This window comes from Amphiprion ocellaris, chromosome 5, assembly GCF_022539595.1.
Source record: "Amphiprion ocellaris isolate individual 3 ecotype Okinawa chromosome 5, ASM2253959v1, whole genome shotgun sequence".
Taxonomy (NCBI): domain Eukaryota; kingdom Metazoa; phylum Chordata; class Actinopteri; family Pomacentridae; genus Amphiprion; species Amphiprion ocellaris.
Genome location: NC_072770.1, coordinates 16498656 through 16522033, shown reverse-complemented (window position 1 = coordinate 16522033; position 23378 = coordinate 16498656). Strand labels below are relative to the sequence as shown.

At 41.2% G+C, this 23378-nt stretch overlaps 1 protein-coding gene across 1 annotated transcript; it reads right to left on the bottom strand.

Annotated features, from left to right (window-relative positions):
• Positions 1-220: 220 nt before the first annotated feature.
• On the bottom strand, positions 221-13876 carry lrrn1 (leucine rich repeat neuronal 1). Its single transcript, XM_023271936.3, has 2 exons — positions 13404-13876; positions 221-3374 (listed from the first exon to the last, which is right to left on the bottom strand). The coding sequence occupies exon 2, from the start codon at positions 3207-3209 to the stop codon at positions 1056-1058; it is 2154 nt and encodes a 717-aa protein (XP_023127704.1). The 5' UTR covers positions 3210-3374; positions 13404-13876; the 3' UTR covers positions 221-1055.
• Between the last annotated feature and the right edge of the window lie 9502 nt (positions 13877-23378).

Here is a 23378-nt window from a genome sequence, read left to right as displayed (position 1 = left end):
GCAACCTAACACCTAAAGCTATGCTCAGCCCCTTGATATTAATAGAATCCTAATGAAAGAGATTAATATGAGATGAGTTTTCCCTACAACAATTTCAGCTTTTAAACATTTGCTTTCAACATGTAAATGCCTGCTTCTACAAAAAAACCCACATATATTTAATATATACTTCACACCTGACTGTACCTACTGTATATAAAAATGACACTTGGTATTGAAATCATGGTTTAAAAAATATGAGGAAAGAAGATTTTATTTAACTTGCTCCTCAAAAAACAACATGTTTGTGTGTGTAAATCACAACAAAGCCAGTGATTGTAGACATATTCTAGCAAAATAAGAAACAAAATATTTAAGAAATTTAAAAAGCCTTACATCTATTTACCTAGTTTTTAACATTCATATTCCTATTGCTGGTTTACAGTAGTTGCTCTGCAAACGTAAAGTCTAAATTAAACATACTGTTATTTTAATGTACAAAAAGTAAATTAAATCATAGCTGATACAACATTACAGAAGAATTTCTAACATTATTCAATAGACGGTATATCAAGTCTAAACATACTTTGTCAGCTTACATTTGAGTTGATAGACAAATTAGTATATATATTTCAGTGCACAACAGTCAACAGTGAAACTGTTTTACAAGAGAAAGAAAGATTGCAGTCACTAACAGTTCTGCCAGAGAAACATGTCAAAAACGGATCAGATTTCAGCTTTTCCTTTGCTCCCACACACGGAATCCGTGACAATGCTCATGCTGTGTTCATCAAAACGAGTACTAAAAGTAAAGCACAGTGACTACTAAGTCCAGGAAGCTAAACAAAGCTGCCGTATTGTTTGTCAAAATGGGCGAGAGGTAAAAAGGCAGTGAGCTAAACTAGAGATCCGAAAATGTCAGTTCATTGTTCACTTCAGTCTGAGAGGGCCGAATAAAACAAAAAGGAAATATGAAAAGAAAAAAAAGCTTAGTTCACTCTTACACAAAGAAGCAAGTATGTATATTGTGCTCCTGAAACAAACATGTCTCTGCATCTTCCAGTGGAAAGCAGCTCTCACCACATGTAATAGCTGCGTGTGGTGTCGACCTGGCTGGGCTTGGCCTCGGAGGAGCCCTCCTTCTCCTTCTCACTGTCCGTCTCCCACAAGTTGATAAGAGGTGGGTACAACTCATTTAGTGGTATTGATGAGGTTTTCTGCATATACTTTTTGAGGGAATGGTGATAGTTTTTCCTCTTCCACCTCTTAGCAATATACACACCCAGAGAGGCCAGGCTGATGATTGCAAACATCGTTCCCATAACTGCAGCCAGAGCAGTGTTGGTCCCTTGATCCGATATTTCCACAGCAAAGGCCGCTTGCTTTGTCGTCACGTTCACGCATGACTTTTGGGTTTGTTGGTGGATGTTGGAGACAGTCAGGCACACTTCGTATTCAGTTGCTGGTTGTAAATGTGTAAGGTTGTACTCGTGGACGTCCACAGGTACCCTGGCAGTGTAAGTAATATGTGGGTTGTCTATTTTCATGGTTGCAGACGACCACTTGAGGTTAGAGGTCATCACGTTTGAGTTTATTTTCCAGGAGACAAGTATTGAGTGGGATTCTGTCTGTTTGACGTAGATCTTCATGAGCTGCGTGCTGTCTAACAGAGTGCCGTTCACCCGTATGGCTGTTACTCTTGTATCAGCTCCCTCAGAGTTTTGAGCCACACAGGTGTATCTGCCAGAGTCTTCCACCTGGATATGAGAAATTCTCAGTGTCCCTTCATTGTTGAGGCTGTACTTGTCAGACAGGGTGTCAATCATTACCTTGTTCCCCATTGGTGTCACCCAGTAGATTTCAGGCTCAGGCTGGGACATCGCTCTGCAGTCCAAGTCCACGGTCATGCCAATGTCCAAACTGAGGTGGTTGGGGAAGGTATCATGGGAAATCATGGGCAAGCACTGGTTTGCTAAGTTGTTCTGCAACACGTCACGCACATGCATACCCCTGACATCTGCGGGCATGGCGCAAAACATTGCTACTGGTTCCATAAAGCGTACTGTGGTTTTGTTGGAGCTCATCCACTGGATGACGCAGTCACAGCGCAGAGGGTTGCTATGGATGCTGATCTCACGCAAGTTGGGGAGAGAGTCTACTGTGGACTGATAGAGGGCATTCAGGGCATTGTTGTTCAACATCAGACTCTCCAAAGCTGGAACATCACGAAAGGCCTGACGGTTGATGTAGGAGAACTTGGGGTTGTTTGTAGCCTCCAGCTTAGTGAGCTCGGGAAGGTTGTCCAAAGCATAACGGTCGATAGAAACCAGCTCTCCCATGTTGTTTATACCCAGTTCCTTCAGTCTCAGCATGTTCTTGAAATCTCCTTCTTGAATCTTGTGCACTGGGTTTTTGTTCAAATCCAAGAACTTGAGGTTAGGTAGTTTCTGAAGGGCTCTCTGAGGAACCCGGACCAGCTTATTGTCATAGAAAGAGAGGCTCTCAAGATTGTCAAGCCCCACTAAGGCATTTCCAGGGACATCTGTCAAATCCATCCCAGCCAAAACCAGGCTCCTCAGGTTGCCCAGTGGCTTGAAATTAAAGTCCATAATTCCAACAACAGGGTTCTCCCCAATCATGAGGATCTCTAGATTGGGTGTCGATTCAAACCACTGACTGTTGATGGTCTTGAGTTTGTTTGAGTTGAGGTGGAGCCTGAGCAGATTGTGGAGCCCAGAGAAGGCATTAGCGGAAATAGTGTTGATCTGATTGTGGTTGATGTAGAGTTCCTGTAGGTTGCTGAGGTCCTGCAGACAGTAATCTGGCATTTCCGTGATCTGGTTCTCCTCCAGATGAAGTGTGGTGAGCTGGGACATATTGGTAAGGCCAACATCTCGAATGCTACTGAAGTTGTTCTGGGACAAGTCCAGCTCAGTTAGATTGAAGAGCTGCTCCAGCTCCTCACTGGTTCTGGCAATATAATTGCTTTGTAAGAGGAGAACTTGAGTGTCACTGGAGAGGTTCCCCGGGATGCGTGTCAAGCGAAGGTCATTGCAGTCCACCGTAATGGCTTCTCTGTAGGTGGACTGGGGGGTAAACCAGGGCCGGATCTCACACACACACAGCTGGGGGCACTCATTGCTCTGGACGAATGATAGCGCTATTGACAGCAGGATCAGGCCAGCAAACATCTGGCCCAGAAGAAAGCAGTCTAACCTCCGTCTAGCCATGCTGAGGAGGGACAGGAGGAGGGTCAGATGACTTTGGAAGAGGGTGCGTTACAGTCATCAACCAGACCTTCAACTGATTACGCTTTCAGTCGATGAAATTAGGTGGTCAGGAGGTGAAGCCAAGGGTAGAATTTTACAGCAGGATCTTGGAGTCACCAGGATAATCTGGAAAAGAAAAGACAAAACATGTCATGAAATACAGAAACAATTGATATTTTGTTAGATGTTAATCCTCCTGACTTTGGTGATGCCCTAAGCTTTCCTTAAGTTTTCTCAACAACTATTATATTAAATCTGGTAAACAAATTCAAGTGTTCTCCAAGAAGAATTGTCGTGACTTTGGTGATCTTTTCACAGTGCAACCACCAGATCGAAATTTTAATTTGTCCATAATTTGGTTTATGACAAAACACCAGCAAAAACAACAACAAAAAAAACCCCACACCATCCTCAACTGTAGTAGCAAACCTCTGCATACAAATGTGCTAAACTATGATGATGAGTATGGATAGCACACCTGCAAAATATCAATATATTGTTGTCACTGTGAGTGTGTTAGGATGCTGTATTAGGCATTCAGATCAAACCTCCACTGAGCCTCAGTACAGCCTCACAGACAGCATGAATGTTGCCTCTGCTTAGTCTTTGTATGTAACAATTATTGAGTTATCACATAATCCTTCATGGTTCTTGTAAATGTAGCAATTACATAAGACAGCAGATCAACTAAGAACAACAACTGCTCCCCCGCTAACCTTGTGAGAATGTGGGTTATGTGCAGCATCAACAGTTTTGGAGAAAATGCAAGTTCAGCTCATTACAATGCATGCACAAAACACTGCTCTGAACTACTTGGAAACAGATCAAATTCCATTGAGGGCTTTCATCTATCCAACAGGCCCATAAGGACTTGATCATTAGCTCCTCCGAACATCATTAAACACTATGAGATATTAGTACGTGCCATGCCTCAAAGAAAGCGAAAAGAAAAAGATGGACACGTTAATTTTTAATGCAACGGCTTCAGCATTCTGAATTTAGGGCAAACATGAAAAAAAAAACTTTTTAGCAGGCCTAAGATTTTTTTCAGGATGACTGGGCACAGAAAGAAGAATGTCAAAACTTTCTGCATCATTCTGTAACTCTAACACTACAAATGGAGTGTGGAGGAGAGAGGGCTGAGAGAGGATGAGAAACCTTGATGTAGCCCATGCAGTCATTCGCTTCTGGGAGCTCCTGAGAGGTGTAATGGGCATCTGCTTGCCCATATGGCGCTAACACTTACTCCACCGACTTGGAAGATAAAGCAGTAATTCTGGCAGCTTTTACTTAAAAGCAGCTCCGCATTAAAACCCTTTAAACCCTTTACTGTGTATGAAGACGCGGGAAATAGAGTCATCACGTTTTCATCTAGGGATTGGGAGTGATGCTCGCTTTGCTACTTAGGTCCAGACTGCAATAGCTCATCTGGCTACTGGATGGATTACCATTAAATATTGCACAGAAGCTGGACTTTGGTTGTCTTTTGAATTTTCCATGAGTTTGATACTTTTAGTTTTGATACGGACTTCCTGAAGATTTTGGTGATCCCCAGGTATTTCTATGGCTCACCCATGAGGTTATCATTTATAGTTTAGTGTGAATTGCCTCAACAACCACGACACGGATCACCATCTTGGTAAACTTGGTGCAGATATTCATGTTCCCCACAGGATGAAGTGTGATACCTTTGATGAACTCAGATTATCTGGTACCATCATCAGGTTATTTTAATTTGTTCAATACTTGACATATAAAACCAGCAAAACCGACAGCATTCCCCACCGCCTCAGCTGTTTTTTGTGTTTACTGCTAATTAACAAATCCTAGGATACTAAGGAGCTAAACTAATTTGGTAACCACAGTAAACATTACATCCATGTTCGAAGGGTCATTGTAAGCACGTCAGCATGTTTAGCATTTAGCTCCGAGCAGCCCCACAGAGCTGCCGGCATTGTCCAACTTTTATATTCCTAATTCTTTTATCTCATTTACATCAGACACGTGTTCCACTCACTTAATAATTGCTTTTGCGTTCTGTGTATAGACACGGCATATCTTTGCAGCAATATTATCTCTTCCATTGCTTATTAACAAGATTAGGTTGCCAGCAGGTGTTTAAACAAGCCTGTGCACTCGCAGTATACTACAACAACACCATCCCACATACCATAACTCAATTAGGTCTATTTAGGAGGCACCCCACCCAGTGCAGAATTCTACAACAGCACCGCAGTGCTTCCACCTTCTTCATGGTCAACACCAGCTTAAGGAGATAGCACTTAAGAGGCTTTCAAACAAGAGAGCTGAGTAATACAACTGGATGTAAACTGCCTGGCAACAGCACCAGGGGGACGTGAACGCGATTCTGCTCCTCCTATACCAGGGATTCCCTATGGGACGGGGCGGAGCATGGGTGAACCAGGGATGGTACAGCATCTTGTTTTTAAGCTAAAGCACAGTATATGGTGGTGATTGCTGTGCCAGAATTAGCAGATGGAGATGCTGAAGTGGAGATTAGCTGGGGGTAGCGTACTGGATTCAGACCCAGAGGAGAGAAACAGGTCACTTAGCACTTTAATTAAAAGCCACATATCAGTGGAATCTAACAATGCGGAGAGCAGGAGCAGTGTTCATGCATCGGTAATCTCATTACCACAATAACTGCTTAAATGATTGTTTGTAATTTTGTCAGTGGATAAATATTCTGATGCATTCCGTTCATACTACTGATTCATAGTCATGGAGCCATTAAAATCACCTTCATAGATAGTTTCTGCCACAATTCTCTCAAAATTAAGAATAACAGCACAACGTAGGGAAATTTGTCATTAGAGTGAATAATATGCATTCTTGCATTGTTAGAGCTGCATCACTAACTTCTATCTTATAAAACATCCTATTGCAGGTTCTCAAACGCAATCTGTTGATGAGGTTACTGCAACTACAACCTACAGTATGCACGGAATCACTTTTACATATATGCAAAGATATGCATCAAGCTTAAAAGTCAGACTTAGTAATATGTGGTTATCTGCTCACATTCCTCCTTCTCTGTTTACACCAAATGGGGTTAATCTTAGATTCTCCTCATCTGGTAAATGCTGACAGCTTTGTCTGTGCTCCCTTTATGCAATGTAAGATTATGAAGTTTCTGATCTCATTTAATACTGGACACACAAAACATGACACAGTTGTCAAAGTGAAAAAGTGGGTTAGCTGAGTCTTTTTTTTTTCAAATCTGATGTAACTATGAGCTCTTAAAAGAGTCAACATCCTGCTGGTTGGTTGTTTTCAGCAACAACAACAACAACAACTGAGAGATGTCTGGGACAACCTGACACAGGCTGGATGGGTCCACTGTGAGCTCAGAGCCACAGGAAAGCTGAAAACACACAGCAAGGGGAAGAAAATCAACAACACAACTGCAAAGACAGGAAGGCAGGAAACAGAAAAACCCAGAGGTTTTTAACTACGACCACCTTTGAACCCACGAGGATACTTGAAATAAATAACTCAGTTTCAAATACAAACTCTGAGACACGACTTATTAACACTTTGTTTCATGGGTGTGGCTCCTAAATTCCTAAATTTCTCAACTTTTAGACGAGGTCACACAGTTATTTTGTCTTCTTTTCTACTGCATAACCTTCAAATTGAACCTATTTAAACATATATATCATCTACTTCCTTACACTAACCTAATAATGATTCATTTTACTCATGTATTTATATTTTAGAAAGCTCTCAATGCTATTACAAGCAAAAATTTCCCAAATTCCTTCTACCTGACAGTGACCAATTTTCATGCTGCTGATCCTCATCTGTGGGTTATTCCATTAACGCCAATTATGTCGACACAATTAGCAAAGGTGATCTTATCAGAGTCATTCTGGTCCTTGGAGTGATGACAGATGAATTTATTAATGCTAATAGGGGCTTGTCACTTACTTTCTAAATTTCAGATCTTGGCAGTGCCCCCCAAAGATTCATTTCCTGTGGTTTGACAAAATGAATTAGGCTCATCTCGTGGTGGTGAAGGAACTTTTTCATGGTGCCAAAAGAAATTAACTGAATGAGCATTTTAATTATGGTGAGTGGGCCAAAACAGACACCTGTGAAAACAGCCGTGCGTTATGAAGGCCGAGGTATGGAAGACTAGATATTTATGCAACGCTCTGGTGATGACATAGTGATACAACTTTATTAGAAGGAAATTTATGCATCTCAGTATGTATCAGCTTTGATAGTTGAATGGATTTTTAATGTCCGCAGTCACAGGACATCATCACCAGATTCAGAACATGAGGAAAAGTACCACACCGGATACTCAACCTCATCATCAGTCACTCATAGACGTCACACTACCTCACATTATGTGAAGGAGATTTGCACAACTTTGGCACGTTTAGCTTGTTGAATGAGACATACGGGGACATTCTCGGCCATTCAAGGACAGCGCAAACACTGAATGACATTCGCTTTGCTGAGAGTTAAGTACTGCAAAATACATAATCTACAAAACTCACTGTAAAGATCTTTAGAAGCACTGGTTCCAAACTGTTTCCTTTCCTTACACAGCAAATGAAACAACACCTTTGTGCAACCCCTCAGCACAGCGGCGTTCAACCACAGCATTCACAGCTAGAATTATACAGCAAGTTATGAAAAATAAACAGATTAAAAAGGAATAGCGAATAGGAAACATTAGTCTATATGAGTATACGTATTGGCTGCAACCACTGCATATAAAACCCTATTAGGAGGTCCTGTATTTCCCGCAAGTATTCTGATTTCAAAATGCTGCAGTGTTTTTCTTTCTTTGTTTTTCTTGTTCAATCCATTAACTCTTGTTTTTTTAAGCTACTCAGAAAAATACCTTGCCAGTATATGCGTTGACTCCAACCACTGCATACAAAACAGTGTAAGGAGACCTTGTATTTCCTAGAAACACTCACTAATACTGCAAAAATTAAGATTTCAGGAAGTTTTAGTTTATTTTCTATACTTTCTTGTTTAATCCTTTAACTATTTTTTGCTATTTTAGTTACTCAGAAAACAACTTGCCAGTGTTGCTAATAACTACAGTGGATCACAATTCAGTGGGCAAAGCTCTTTTCGGCTACATGAATAGCTACAGGTAATATGAGCACATCGGCTGCCGGTTCAACTCCACTTGACAGCCATGAAATGCTCAGTTTCATTTCATGCTATGAAACTAGACTCCTGTCATTTCCATCCCAGAAGCTGTCACTTGTGGAGCGACACTGGAATCACACTTGTTATTTGGTATCCAGATGCGCGGCGTTTAAAGACGTCATCCAAGCTCACATACACCTAAAAATATCCCCTCTGCAGATGGTACAGTGGGATACTATTCTCATTACTTGCCAGCACTATGTTAGGTGAGCATCATTTTACTTGTTCAACATCAGGAGAAACTCTCTGATGAACACATTTCTGTTAATTTACCTTCCTGATCCTGTGAGCTGCTGAGTAATCATGGTTCATGTGTGCATCTCCAAAAGTCTCCTTCCGAAACGTTCCACATTCAAACCCCCCTGCCCAGTCTGTCTGAGGACACTTTTCTCTGACTCTGATAATGATCGAGATTGACGCGAAAACGAAAATGTGATTTAAACTGGATAAAAACAGACTTGCATTAATTTTCTCCTTTGGGACGCCCAAACAGCTCCATCACCTCACCACCCCCCACTGGTCCAGATTTGCCTTTCACACTTTAGTTTATCCATGTGGACACATTTAAAAAAAAAAACAAAAACACACAGATAAAACAGAAATGAGGGGTGGAGGGAGGAACAAATTACAGGTGAAGCAGGTGATATAAACAACCCCGGGGAGCCTATACACACATCTTGACACAAACGGAACCAAATTGAGGTGAAGAAAAACTCCTAAATTAGATGACAGAATCTGAGTGACAAGGAAACTCTACAAAGAGGAATTTATAATGAGGGGAACAGAGTGATGCTGTGACACGAAGGTTAAATGAAAAGAAAAATCGGCCTTCTTTGAAGACTCTTGTCATGTAAATGATATTTCTTACTAGAGTGATAAAGGAATGGTTAGAGTTTTTCCTTCAATATGCCCAATATGGCTCATAAAATTAATAACAAATGTCATTTATGTAGCACTTTTAATCCTACAGTGTCCTTCACAGAGAAATATGTGTGTATATGAATATGCTGCAACACTAACAGCTTCCTTTCACATAAGGATACAACATGTGTTGGCTAATTATGCCACGCAACACATATTTTGATATTTACATCACAATTTCACAAGGTTTACTGGATTTCTTCCATTTGTGAATGCATGAGCAAGTGTGAGCGCAGCAGCGTTTCATATTAGATGACTCACTTTGAGGTCTTCCCTGGCTGGAGACTTCTGGGCCACTTCGACATCAGCAATTATTGACTTTTCAGCAGCTACGTTTCTGCACTTTTTAAAATAGTTTCACCTCCACTCAGAACATGTAAGATGTCTGTGGACACTTCAGACTCTCTACAAAGTGACTGATTAGATTTGTGGTACATTGAATTATACAACTTGGTGGTGTGATTGCTAGTGTGGTGTTATGATAAGAGGAACAGACTGTTGTCAGTTTACACTATGAACTTGATATCACTTGAATTACAAACTCTCACTAAAGCTGAAATGGCTGGTAATGAATGGCTACCGGACAGAAAATGAATCAGCCACTATCTCCAATGAGGAGATTTATAATAATACACAATCATAGTATATAGTATATAACATTAAAACATTTTGGGTTTTAAGATGTTGGTTGGTCAAAATTAGACATTTTGCAACATCTCTGTGGAGTATATGGAATTTTATTTGGCTTTCTCTCCTTTTTCAAACCTACTTTCTAACATTAGTTATCAAAACAATGAATCAACAAATTAGTAGGCAAATAATTTGATAATGAAAATACAGAGTTAATGCAATTATTTGTTTTTTTTCTGCACACAGGATGACATTTAATACCTTTAATAGCCATGTCAGCCAAAATAATCACAGAAACCAGTCATGTATATATATATTTCATTTTTTTTACACTTCAGAGCTGTATGTAGCTTTAATATCAGCTAATATGCACATTGATACAGATCAGCAAACAACTGAATAACGGAAGATTTTGCTACAACTGATGAGCAAATATAACTGGATGAGTGACCTACAGCTACTATAGCAGCAGCAATGACCGTGATGGCTGCAGGTCTAATGGCTCTGACTGAAACTCTGCACAAAGGATTCAACTTGATTCTTGATTCTTCTTCTTGCAGAAGCAAACAGACAACTGCAGACACCATGAACAGTGTTATACTGTCCATGTGTATGAGGGGACGGCAAGCGTGAAAAATGTCATTTCCCCATCTAGCTGTCTCTTCCTCACACATTCACATGTAACCTAAAATTTGTGCCTGTGTGGTGACTACGCTTCAAGGGCACAGGTGTCTATGTTTGGCAGTCTTGTGCAGCCCGTTTTATTTGTGCAGGTCATACCTATATGTTCTGCACCTGCACACTGTCACTGAGCGTGTGACTGTTGCCCCTGTAACCTTGTCGTGATGCAGACCGTCCGTGTGGAGACAAATTCTGGGCACTTTTTGGCCTTGGAGATGATGAAATTCACATTCAGTGGATCTAAACAGACCCTCATTGATGCCAAAAGTGTGACACTGTGCTTAGTTTAGAGGCTGTCTCCTGGCAGCCACAACCACAGACAGGCAAACTGTCTAATAACCAGCAATAATTAAAATCTTAAAAACTTTAGTCGGTAAACTTCAGAACCTTCTAACACCATTTCAGGCCTTTTTTCAGTGGCTTTTATGTAGCCTGTAGTCATTAGCTGCAGCCCTAATAAACATTTCCCGAAACTTAAAATGTCTGTTTTCATCAAATGTGTATATATGTGAAGGTACATGTCATTTATTTGGTCTGATTAGACCATTAATATTCATAAATACAGACAAAAAAAAATGTGATTCCTAACTAAAAAGGCTGAACCATGTTTTCAGTGAATTTCACACATGAAGTTCAGTTTACTCATCAGCCTGAACCTGCTGAGTCATGTCTCCTGTTGGTCTGGAGGAAGCTTTTCAGTGAAAATAACCTTGACGATGTCATCAGGTAGCACAGGTGTCAGCGCTATCAGGGTGCATTATGGGAAATGCATGAATCCGGTAGTTTTGAAATTCAAGTCAGTTGTCCGTTTCTGTTGCTTCACTTTTGACTGCTCTTTTTGAAATTCCTGCAATACAGGAATCCCCTGACTTCATGGCATCCTTTAAAATGCAGCTTTGTATGTGTATTCATTTAGCAGACGGACTGGAACAAGTCACTCATTTTGGAACTGTGAGCTGCAGTCTACTGCTTTCCACTACAACGCCTCCTTGCCTCAGTCTTACCTTAATTATGTTGACCAGTCTGCACTGATGACTATTCAAGCTACATCTGCGACATATCTGAGTTACCTGCCGATCTTCTGACATAAAAATGATTCTGATGACATTTTAGATTAATCTTGCCTATGCAAAACCAGCGTCTGTTAAGGATGCAGCTGGGCCTGATCACTCTTCCTGACACCTGACTCAGTGGAACGGACCCAGGAAGACACGAACACACAACTGCATGCGTTCCCCAGAGCTTAAAGTGCAGCGCAGGACTGTCAGTCTGAGCTACACAGCACACTGGGCACTGATGTCTTCCTTTTCACGTGCACTTCCACGCCACGAACACGTCATAACCATGCAGGATAAATCCTTCCCTCTACACCGTCCCGGCTGCAGCCCTGATTTCTGTCTTGAGGTGTCTGTTTAGCCCTCTGAAGACAAAGGGGTTAATGCCTCAGCCCTTCTTACAGGAATAATGGTTGAGTCTTGAGCTGAGGAACCCAACTCCCCCTCCTCCTCGCCCTGCTTTATACCCTGGGGACCTGAGTGTTGGTGGTGAGGTGGGTAGGTGGGGGGTTGGTGGGGTTGAAGAAGCCTTTTACCCCCCCTCCAATAAAGCTCTGCTGTCTCCCAACAACCCCGCCTACACACAAAGACACCTGCAACACACACCCTATTAGGAGGCCTTTGTCACACTCCAGTATAAAACACTAGACAGAAACGGTGACATCTGTGTGGGCCCATGTGGACCTTCAGGTCAAAAAGATCCATCAGGTGATCCGTTTATCAATTTTCAATACATGATTTCTTTCTGCTTAGAAATCTGCACTCTGCAAAACCACCATGAAAATAAGTTTCCAAGTTCCTGAGACAATCTTTGCACCGAATATTTTATGCAAGAGGCAATTACACCAGTAAGACTGAGCTATTTAGTGCAAAACTGACCAGGTTTCACTCTTAGTGTTTGTGTCATTACACTGTTGAGTTGCTGACTTTAAACCTGACCCACAGCTCCACATCAGGAGACACGACTGCCAGCACTTTGCTGTCAAAAGAAGTCATAAGTAGAGTCCTGCGGGCAGAAGCATTAAAAACAAACCCTCTCCACAGTAGAGTCCCCTAAAGTTGAGTGATGCCAGTCAGCAGCAGTCTCCATCACAAAAGCGCAACAGCTGCAGCGACAGAAGCAGCGTTTGTGAGCCACAATAGACCCCCTGCTAATGCAACCCCATTCTCAGCGCAGCATCCCTTACAGACCAGCCCGTCTTTATCCCCCCTGAAGAAGACTCAGCGACTTTTTCGCTCAGAGCGGAGGAATCGAGACATCTGCCGACATACTTTAACATTAATATGCAAATCACATCCACAGCAGCGCGGCGCACGCAGCTCCCGCTGGCACGGCAAGTGCCGCAACGAGATCAAAGTTTGTTTTCTGTGGAATATTATTTTGACGAATTTTAAAGACTCGGTAGACACACTGTGAGGTTAAATGTGCTGATATGGATTCAAATCAGGCTGCAAAGCCTGAACTGATGGCTGCATGTATGTATATATGCATATATATGAAGAAAAAATTGATTATGCCCTTGAGTGTGGCTGCACCCTAAATGTATCTCAACTCATTGCCCTTGCAGGGAAATTCGTTTAAAGGTAAACATATTCGTATTCAGCACACAAAAACAACACCACAGATCTTATTTTCTGAAACTAACAGCAGCATTTCTCCTCTTCTCACCTTGTTGGCATTCCAGTCCGACGTTCCCAAAGCGCACAGCTCCTTTATCCAGAAACGCGTCAATACGCAACAATGAATAAGATAAACGCTACAGAGGCATCACCAAAGAGCAGTAATAGCACATATTCCTGGATCCTAGTGGCTTTCTAGTGGAGGCTGTTTACAGAGATTTGTGTATCCGATCAGTCCCAGGGCGCCTGGGAGCGGAGAGAGGCATGGTGCGGTCTGCAGAGAGGATCTCCAACCTGCTGCAACCCACCACCGACCGATAATATTCCTCCGCTCTGCCACTATACCACAGCCTGCCTGCCTGCCGCCGTCGCCTGCTGCTCCTCCTCCTCCTACGGATGGAGAAGAAAAATGATAAAAACACCTGGCGCTGTCCAGACCGGTCAGCTGATTCCCCAGCAAGCTATTGGCTGGGAGCGCCTGTCTGTCACCGCCGGCCAAAGCAAAGCAGAGCACCATCTGCTCCGGGGCTTGTTGTGATGAGAACAAAGGCGAGGAGGAGGGCGGCGGGGGCATGGGGGCGACGAGGGGTGGAGATGGGGGGTGGTACATGGCATTACTGCTGGAAAAAAAAAAAAAAAAACACTCTTCTGAGCCTCCTCCTCTGCGCATAAACCTTGACGATAACAACAGTGTGTTCCTTGGATATTTGTCTTCTTCCTACTAGTTTATTCTTATTAGTAGTAATAACAGAAGCTGTATCATCTCACAAGTAAATAACTCATTTGCTTTTACAGATTTTAAGCGTGAAGGTTGAGAAACAGGACGTCTGTTTTCCAAAGAGCTGAACTTTTACTATCCATGTTCATGAGTCTGACATCTCCTTAACGAGCCGAATGCTCGCTGGTGGCACAGAGGCATGCTGTTTAAACATCTGAAACCTAATTATTAAACTCTAGTGAAGATCCTAAAGTACGCAAAGATACCAAATAAGTCTGTCTGGATCGTGTGGAAATATGTACACCATGATGAAACCCTCAGAATATTTCCATTTGATGTTTGAAAGCCATTAATAATAAGAGTCCTGAGTTGGAACATTTTATTCTGCACTGTAAAAATGTTAAATCTGTCAGCAAGGATGTCAAAAAAAGTTAAAACATGACATAAAAAACTGTTAAACTGGTAAAAGACAGTTACTATATACCTCAAACATTGTAATATATTGGTGTTTTTATTATTAATTTACTAATTTAGTCATTTTATATCACTTATTTAATGACATAATGGGAGCTTAGAGAAAACAGAAATCACCATTAATATATTATAACTAGTGTTAAAAGTTCTGTTAATTTAATGTGACATCTCTCTTTTGGCTTGTTTTTTATGGTTAGCATGCATACTAGTACTTTTTTAAAGAGTGGTTTTAATAGTTATTCCTTGTATTTCAAGAAAAAGAACAGCTGTAAAGTAGCAGTCAGTTGGTGACTGATGACATGATGACTGATTACACTTTACTGACTTCACTTTTCTAATTACACGTACTTACAGCTGTAAACTAAAGTTTACATACATTTGTAAAGACCAAGTATGTCAAGACATGGCAGTTTTGAGTTTCCAAGGACTCCTATAACTAAAAAAAACCCAAACCAAAACAAAACATGCTTCTTGGTTCTTTCATAGAATAATTATGGGTCTTGTGGAACTATGACAAAATCTGCTGGGTCAGAAATACAGAAACACTAATATTTAATAGGCTGTTTTCACCTCAACTAGGTGTTTTGGTAGCGTCCACAAACTTCTGGTCATATCTTTGACCAGTTCTCTTGACAGAATTGATGCAGTTCCTGGTGGGGTTGAAATCAGGATGTTTGGAAAACCTTAATTCTAGCCTGATTTAGACCAAACCTTCTGGCCGATGACTTTAGGTTTTACTGAAAAATGGCAATCCTCTGTTAATTTTTCTATTTATTTTGTGTAACGCAGCAGTTCCGCTGGTGGCAAAACAGCCCCAGATATAATACTACCACCACCATGCTTGACTATAGGTTTGGTGTTCTTGGGGTTAAAGGCTTCACCTTCTCACCTCCAAACATATTTCTGGTCATTGTGGCTAAATCGCTCAATTTTTGTTTCAACTGATCACAGAACTTTCCTCCAGAAGGACTTTTCTTTGTCCATGTGATCAGCAGCAAACTTCAGTTGAGCCTTAAGGTGCTGTTTCTAGAGAAAGATATTCCTTGTTGCACAGCAGCCTCTCAGCCAATGGCGATATAAAACACGCTTGACTGTGGACAGTGACTCAATGCAAGAACCAAAATGCATGACTGATTTTTGTAACAAAGACCTAGATTTCAAATTCAGAGTTATACGAGTCATCAGAAAGACAATAATGCAATATTATACAGAGTCTTTACAAGTGCATGTAAACTTTTGTTGACAGCTGTAAACAATTTTATAAAACGTTCATATTTCTACAGCTTGGCAATTGTGAAAAACATGTAAAAACTGTTGCAACAAGCTGAAAGAGAACAACATACATGTGATATTGTAAGACAGTGTGGAAATTATTATTTTTCCAATCTTAGAGCTACTTAAGAGGGAAATAACTGTTAAAACTGATAAATTGGCCATTAAAGAATGTCCCAATGTCTGCAGTATTTTTGGACTATGATAAAATTATTGACACTTCGTCTTTTAGAGATTCACATGCCTCCATTTTTAAGACAATACTACCCAGGAAGGTCAGTACTCTATAAAATGTACTAGAACGGAAAAAACTGAAAAATATAACCACAATGACAACTACTACATTTCCTTCCTAAAAGAACTTACTAACTGCTTCCCAAATGATGCAGTATTCAAAACCCAGCATACATTTTACTCATGAAATAATGAGATCACAGAATAGAAGAGACAAGAAGAACATTCACAGGCCAACAGAGCATTAATATCCTGTTTTAAATATGAATTCAGCTGAATGCAGGATCGCATTAAACTGACACTCCGGCTGGGAAGCACCCTGGCTCCGTTAGCATTTGTGCGACCGTGTATGATGAAGCATTAGCGCGATTTCAAGAATCCATTTGCTCACGGTTGTGGCGAGACAAGGAGATTATGAACCCACTGTTTCTGTTACATGCCACAACCGAATGTGCTCCCGCTCAGGCTTGTTGCCATGTCTCCAAAGTGCATGGCAACTGCAGCAAAGCAAAAATCAGTCATGAAAGGGTTGAAATGGAGGCCCTGAATGAATAATTGCTCGTCTGTACACGACCTCAAAAAACCTAATCCTCCCTTGAAATCCATCCAAACATCATCATGAACTCTGGTGAAATATCTACCAAACATTTGTGTTTTTGTGGTTTAGCAAAAAAAAAAAAAAAAGCACATCTTTCCTGGCTAATGCTCTCTTTCACTAGTTGGAGAAGTCCTCATTGAAAAGCTGCATGCACTGTCCTCCAGAATCAATTTGCTCCATGAGTGTCCTTCACTTTGAAGCACCACCATCTTAATGCACTGCCTCACATGAGAGAGGACCGTGTGCTCTTGAAATCTTGAGAGCAGGAGACAACTGCAGATCCTCATGTCAAGCGCTAATTTCACACATATTGTACATTTTTCATCCACGCCAGCATGCGCTCATCATTCTTCTTACATGAAACATTAGCCGAATGCCAATTCCCCTGTCGGGAAAGCAGACAACATCTAAGAGCGTAGCACTGGGGAGCTGCACAAGCACTCTGTGAGGTTGATTTTCAAACAGTTAACGCTGTCTACCAAGACTTGCATTATGTTGCAGACTGAACAGGAGCATCTATCTTCAAAGCCACCCTTGGTGAGGTGAAAAGAAAGGTGGTGGAGGCAGGTGTAGAGAAAAAGCTCTTATCTGTGCACCTCCTCCCTGGTTCTCATCCATGAAGGGATGAAGACAGATGGACTGCTCTGGCCGTGTCAGGTTGTGGATACGAGCCGTGTGCAGCTGGATCCACACATTCATTCAGTAATGTTAGAGGCAAATGTCACGGGGGATGCATGCTTTCTTACAATGCTCTACTGTGCAGAAGTGAAAGCAGGTTTATGTTTTATGTATTGTCCTACTGAGAGGGCTACATGAAGCTACAGGGGTCATATCAAAGGGATCTTTGAAATATGAGTCAATCAGGTTCTGCAGCATGTTTCATCTTATTTGAACCCTTATCTTCTGTGTGTCATGATGTTCCAGTTAAAGAGAACGTACTTTTGAGTGTCTGAATGAGACGCTGTCAGTACAAAACCAACTTTGAAGCTTAAAGCATGTTAAGCAATTTTTACAGTTTGATAGTTATGGTTATTGCACAGTTGTGAGTCACAACATTTTTTTTAAACTTGTATGACTAAATTCAAACTAGAGTCTTGCTCTGATCTGAATACCCCTCTGTTACTGATTATGACCCATGTTCATGTTCTTTTTTTTGTCATTTGATACCACTGGTCCCTGTCACTGACTGGTATTATGGAAATGTCTTCTCTCAAAGTTAGCCTGGTAGTAGTCTGACTCACCTAATGTAGGCTGCAGGTATCTGTCCACCATTTCTTCTCCCCTTCTGCAATCTGTATGTTACTGTTTCTTAAAATACACTTTGCTACAGGAAGCAACAACCTCCGAGGAGCAACCTACCACACTTAAAGTTTCAAAACTTCCCAGAGGATTTGGATCATGCAGTAAGGCAGCCCTAGTAGTTTTTTTTTGGTGAATTATCCAGTTTAATGCTCGTCCCCCTGCATGCAAATATCTACATAAGTTTCTACTACTGACCACTTCATCTCAGCAACCAGTTCAGCACCACGGAGAGCTCACAGGCAGCCGCTCACCTGTAGCAGTCCTGCATTACATCACATAACAGCCTTCTCTTTTGAATCAGATCTGGTGAATTTGATAACTGCGTAGCCTAATGACCCTTATAAAACAATGTTTGGACTTGAGACCCCAAAATCTGATCCAAAGAATACATTTTCCCACCACCACGTATTATCTGTGTAGCTGAAAATTTACTGAGTTCCTCTATGACATAAAGCTGCATTGTTTCCAAAAGCTATTAAAAACACACAAATGAGCCACACTGTTGCACAGCGTGACATGTTTCTTCACTGGCACAAACACAGCCAGTGCAGTTTATTATGAGTCAATTCTACATGCACCATCCTGCTCAGTAGTAATGTATTACTCCACAGAGCTACCGAGTCACCAACAAATGCATCTGTTTAATAAAAACTACAAGGTGTTTCAGGAAACAAATTAGGCAGTTTGTAAAGATTTAAATCTTCACTAATGAGACAGGATTGGTAACTACACAGAGACAGGCTTATACACTGCTAGACTTTCATGAGCTGACAGTAATATAAATATTATGTACATGGCTATAACTAATTATTGTTTTCATTTTTTTCTCAATCATTTTGCAGAAATTCTGAAAAAAAGTGGAAAAATGCCCTCATCATTACTCAGAGCCCAAAGTGACACAATAAAAGTGCTTGTTTTGTTCAAGCAACATTCCAGACCTAACCAAACCAAAGAAAAGTTAAAAAAAAAAAAAAGGGAGCAGATATTTACATTTGCAAACCAGAAAGTATTTTTACATTAAAAAAATATTTAAACATATAGCAAAATAGCTGCCAGTTATTTTTCTGTCAAATTTCTTCATGATTAATCAACTGATTGCTTCAGTTGTGCTTCTATATGCTGCTGGGTAGTTTAGTTAATTACAAAACAACATATGTAATAAGCTCGTCATGTGTTTTATGTGCAGAAATCTTCATTTGTAAAGCAACAATAGTTAAAGCTTTAAAGTTTGGAAGCATTACACCCAGACTATAAGACGCAGCCTCCATAGCCCACATTCTGGACATCCACCTGTTATCACTTCATCTTGTCTCACTCAGTACTTTCAGACATTTGATCTGTTCCTCTTCCAGATTTCATGTGTGGGTAGTTGAGTGCCTGCATAACAACTCAAGAGTGCCAAAGAGTACTTCTGCACTGGTCTAACAGTTTTTAAGAAGTCCTGACACGTGTCCTTTGTGTTTAGTGATGACTTTGCTTGAGTGATGCCCTGGAACAATCTTCACAAGCGCGACACCGACAGTCCATGAGATCGCAAACTTTCAGACCTACGCTCCCGCGGGAGTAGATGAACAGAGTCACCTTGAAATTAAATGGAGTTTGATTAAATTAGCCTGTATAGACTATGCGATTTCACATTTCCTTTGAATTCATGTAAGCATACCAGACTTTCGCTACTGTATACATAGGATCAGCGGCACACCAAATATATACATAAGAACATCTGGCAAGGCACCAATACAGAGCCGTGATATGTAGGAAATATTTGACTATGGGAGTCAACAAGCATATTGCATTTCCTTTGAACTGCAAAACCCACATAGGCACAGGGAAAACATGCAAACGCCACACAGAAAGACCCAAAGACCTTCAAGCTGCGAGGCGACGGTGCTGACCACTGCACCAGCGTACCCCAACCCCTTCCTGCTATCCCCTATCCCCCTCATCCACACCCTCACCCCAACCGGTCGAGGCAGATGGCCACCTTCCCTGAACCTGGTTCTACTGGAGGTTTTGTTCCCCCTCCCTGTTAAAGGGTGCTTTTTGGTTTCTTCCCACTCTCGCTGACTGCTTGCACATAAGGAATCCAAAAGAAAACTTTGAATTGTTGGGGTCTCTGTTCTTTGTTTAAATTCTTAAAGTCCTCACCTTACTATGTTAGGATCTGTGAGCTCACATGTGTTATGAGTTGGTGCTATGTAAATAAATTTGAAATTAAAATTTAAACTGCGTCATATTAACGCAAGTTTTTTCTATAAGCTTCAAAAGCTACCTAACACACTGCTATGTTAATATTCTTTGACGGCCTTGAATCATGATCTTGAGAATAAGTGATATTTTAACAATGACCACTAAGACTTTGCTTTCACAGCCTGATTCAGATGAACTAAAAAGAATGTAACTACGATGGTATAATCACCTGCCAGTGTCTTGGTACGAGGGGGTGAGGGCACAGAGCTGCGGCTGGAGGATAACGTCCACACCGGCAGAAGGCGCTGGAGCTTCAAGTTCACGGTGCTCCGGTGGCTCTGCTCTGACGTCACTTGGTGGGCGGAGACAGCCGACTTGAACCCGGAAGTTGTACGGCAGGTAACAGGAGCGGAGGAAAACTTTAATTTCGGGGTTTGCATAGGGGGTTCGTGGTGTATAGAGGAGATATTGGTGGACGAACGGAGGAGACAGCAAAAGAGAGGAGTTCGGGTGCGAGGTCTTCCGGAGCTGGAGCCGGTGGACTGACGGGATGGGCGGAGCTGGGACGCCCGACGTTTCCTGGTGTGGATTTGACACAAATCTAAAGTTCTTGATCACTTACACCGCTTGGATTTTGGATTTGACTGTTGAGAGGTTCCTGGTGGATTTTAAAAACGGTCTGAGGAGGATGAAAGGGATTTTTTCGCAGTAACGCAGCTGCAGACAGCACTGGAGACATGCCAGAAGGTATTAACAAATCTCCAAACACTGAGTTTTATAACCTGTAATCTGAAGACGAGATGATCAGCAGCTTTTGCAGATTTGTGGGAGCTGGTGTGGCAGTGATCATGGAATGGACAGAATGAATGAACTGCCTGCTTATAAAGCACGCTTAGTGGGTGGGCTGGACTAAAGTAGTAAATAATTGGACAGAAAATGGCCTTGTGACTAAGGCAAAGCTCCATTAAGTTGAAGATATGCAACTGAGGAAGATAGTAATTGATACTGATAATCAATGAAGTCTGTCAGAAAGCAGTAAACTAATCCCTATTGGTGGTAAAACCCCAAAAAGTAAACATTTTTCTTTTTGTGTCAGTTTTCATTTGATATAAATTGGTGCTCATTTTCACTCTGGCTATTGTCTTTGGCTTTGCCAGTCAGATCCACCACATTATACCCAGTGTCAAAACACTAGCAATAGTCATCCACAAACAAACAAGCAATAGAGTCTCTATGTCCATCTTTTATTTAGCCTACACATATGTGTCTAAAGTCATGCAACAAAAAAAGAAATCTTTTTAAGATAAGATAAGATAAGGTATGAGGTGATAAAACTTTATTATTCCCAAAGTAAATTCTTTTACCAGATATTACTCAGGAAAAAAAAAACAAAGTTGCATAACATAAGAAATTCAGCGCTTAAAAATAGAAAAGCAATAAGATATAAGTGTGATAAATTACTGAAATAAAATAAGTAAGATAGAATAAGGCTAGAACAGAACAGTTAAAAGTAATGCCTGCAATTACTGAGGTTATAGGTAGTGTCACACATAATGTAACAATGAAATAAAATATTGTACCTTAAAAATAAGCTGAAAATTTAGATTAGATGAAAGTGAGATATTGTACATGTAATCAAAATGTTTCAAATGGAAAATGAAATGTTACACATGATAATGAAATATTACACCCGAGAAATGAGAATATGAAAAATTGCACATTATTGTTGCACTACACATAATACAGACACTGATATTGTAGCAAATTAGAAGTTTTGTTCCAGCTGTGCATAAAGATTCAAACGCATTTTCTGCTTTTACCATTTAGGGCAGTTTTTTGTCAGAAAATGTGATGTACTTTATAATATCTGAGTCCTCATGTCTGTTTTCTCTTTCTTTCGCATCATTTGTCCTTCCCACAATAGCATGTCTATTAATAAAAGGAATTTCTATTTTCAAAAACCTTTGTTTATATTCTTGTCTGTTCATTAGGACTATTTTTTGAAGACCTCCCCTCCTCACCATTACCTCAGGTGATGATACTCTCCTGCCTCAGCCATTCTGTATTCTGGGTATCGAGTGCAGCTATTGATTGCCTCTGTTAACTTGTGCAGTAAACACTGTGGTTTATCAGGCCTTGTCATCTCCTCACAGGATGAGACACGGCGCCTGCTAAGCTTTAGATAACATAACCAGCTTCAAAAGAGGCCATGAGTTGCAGCTGGAGACAGATCTAGCACTGTGTCTCTCAGCTTCCAGCAAAATTCAATCTCCCAGGAGCTGGATTGAACAAAAACTTTTGCTCTGATGACTGCCAGGTGCAATCAAATAATCGTTTTGTTTTATGGCAACTACAGAGGAGTAGACATCAATTCAGTTAGCTTGTGTGATGGGAATATGCAGCTGTAGAAATTCTTGTTTCATGACAGGTTACAAATATGGCTGATCTTCCAGCGGAGGCAGTGTGTAAAATAATGGCATTACATTGTTTAATGTTAGCATTTCCACTCGCGGCCTCCACTGCAGAAACAGAGAGCTATAAATATAAAAAAAAACAAACAAATGGGTCTCATTTTCAGGTAGTGTCAAGTGGATGGGGGAGGGAGAGAGGATGGTGTGAGAGGTGGATGTAGGTGTGAAAATGATTGAAGGCCAGAGCCGGCGATGCCGAGCCTGGTGTGACGTGGCATTTGGCTGCGCGAGCCTCCGGGAGGTCAGGCTGTCAGGACAACTGACAGTCAGCCGAGCACGAGCCAAGTGATGCTGCTGGGAAGAGGCAGCAGCAGACGGAGGCACTTTCCGGCTGGAGTCTGAGCGAAACACAACTCCCAGCACTCGTTTAGTGTGACTCTGTGCTGCGAGACTGATTTGCACTCGTTTGAGGAAGTGAAAACAGTGTGACATAGTTTGCATTTTTCAGCAAAGCTCAGTGCAAGCATTTTGCCCCCCTAGGCCGCGAGTGCCGAACCATTTTGCCAATCAAGTTCCTGAAGCTGAATTCTTTTATAAAATATCTACCTCAAGATCATGATCTCTTCATCTCTTGCCCAACTCTGCCTCCCTCTCCCCTCATTCTCCTCTGTTTATCCCCTGTTAGTCTCAGAGCTCATGTTGCTATTTCTTCCGGCAAGGCAGACTATCCTCCCAGGGCTTATTCAAGTGTCTGTTTTTCTGCTTCATGAGGGTTTCTTCTTTATGTTGCACCAACGCAGAAGTTAAAATGCACCTCATTGACTG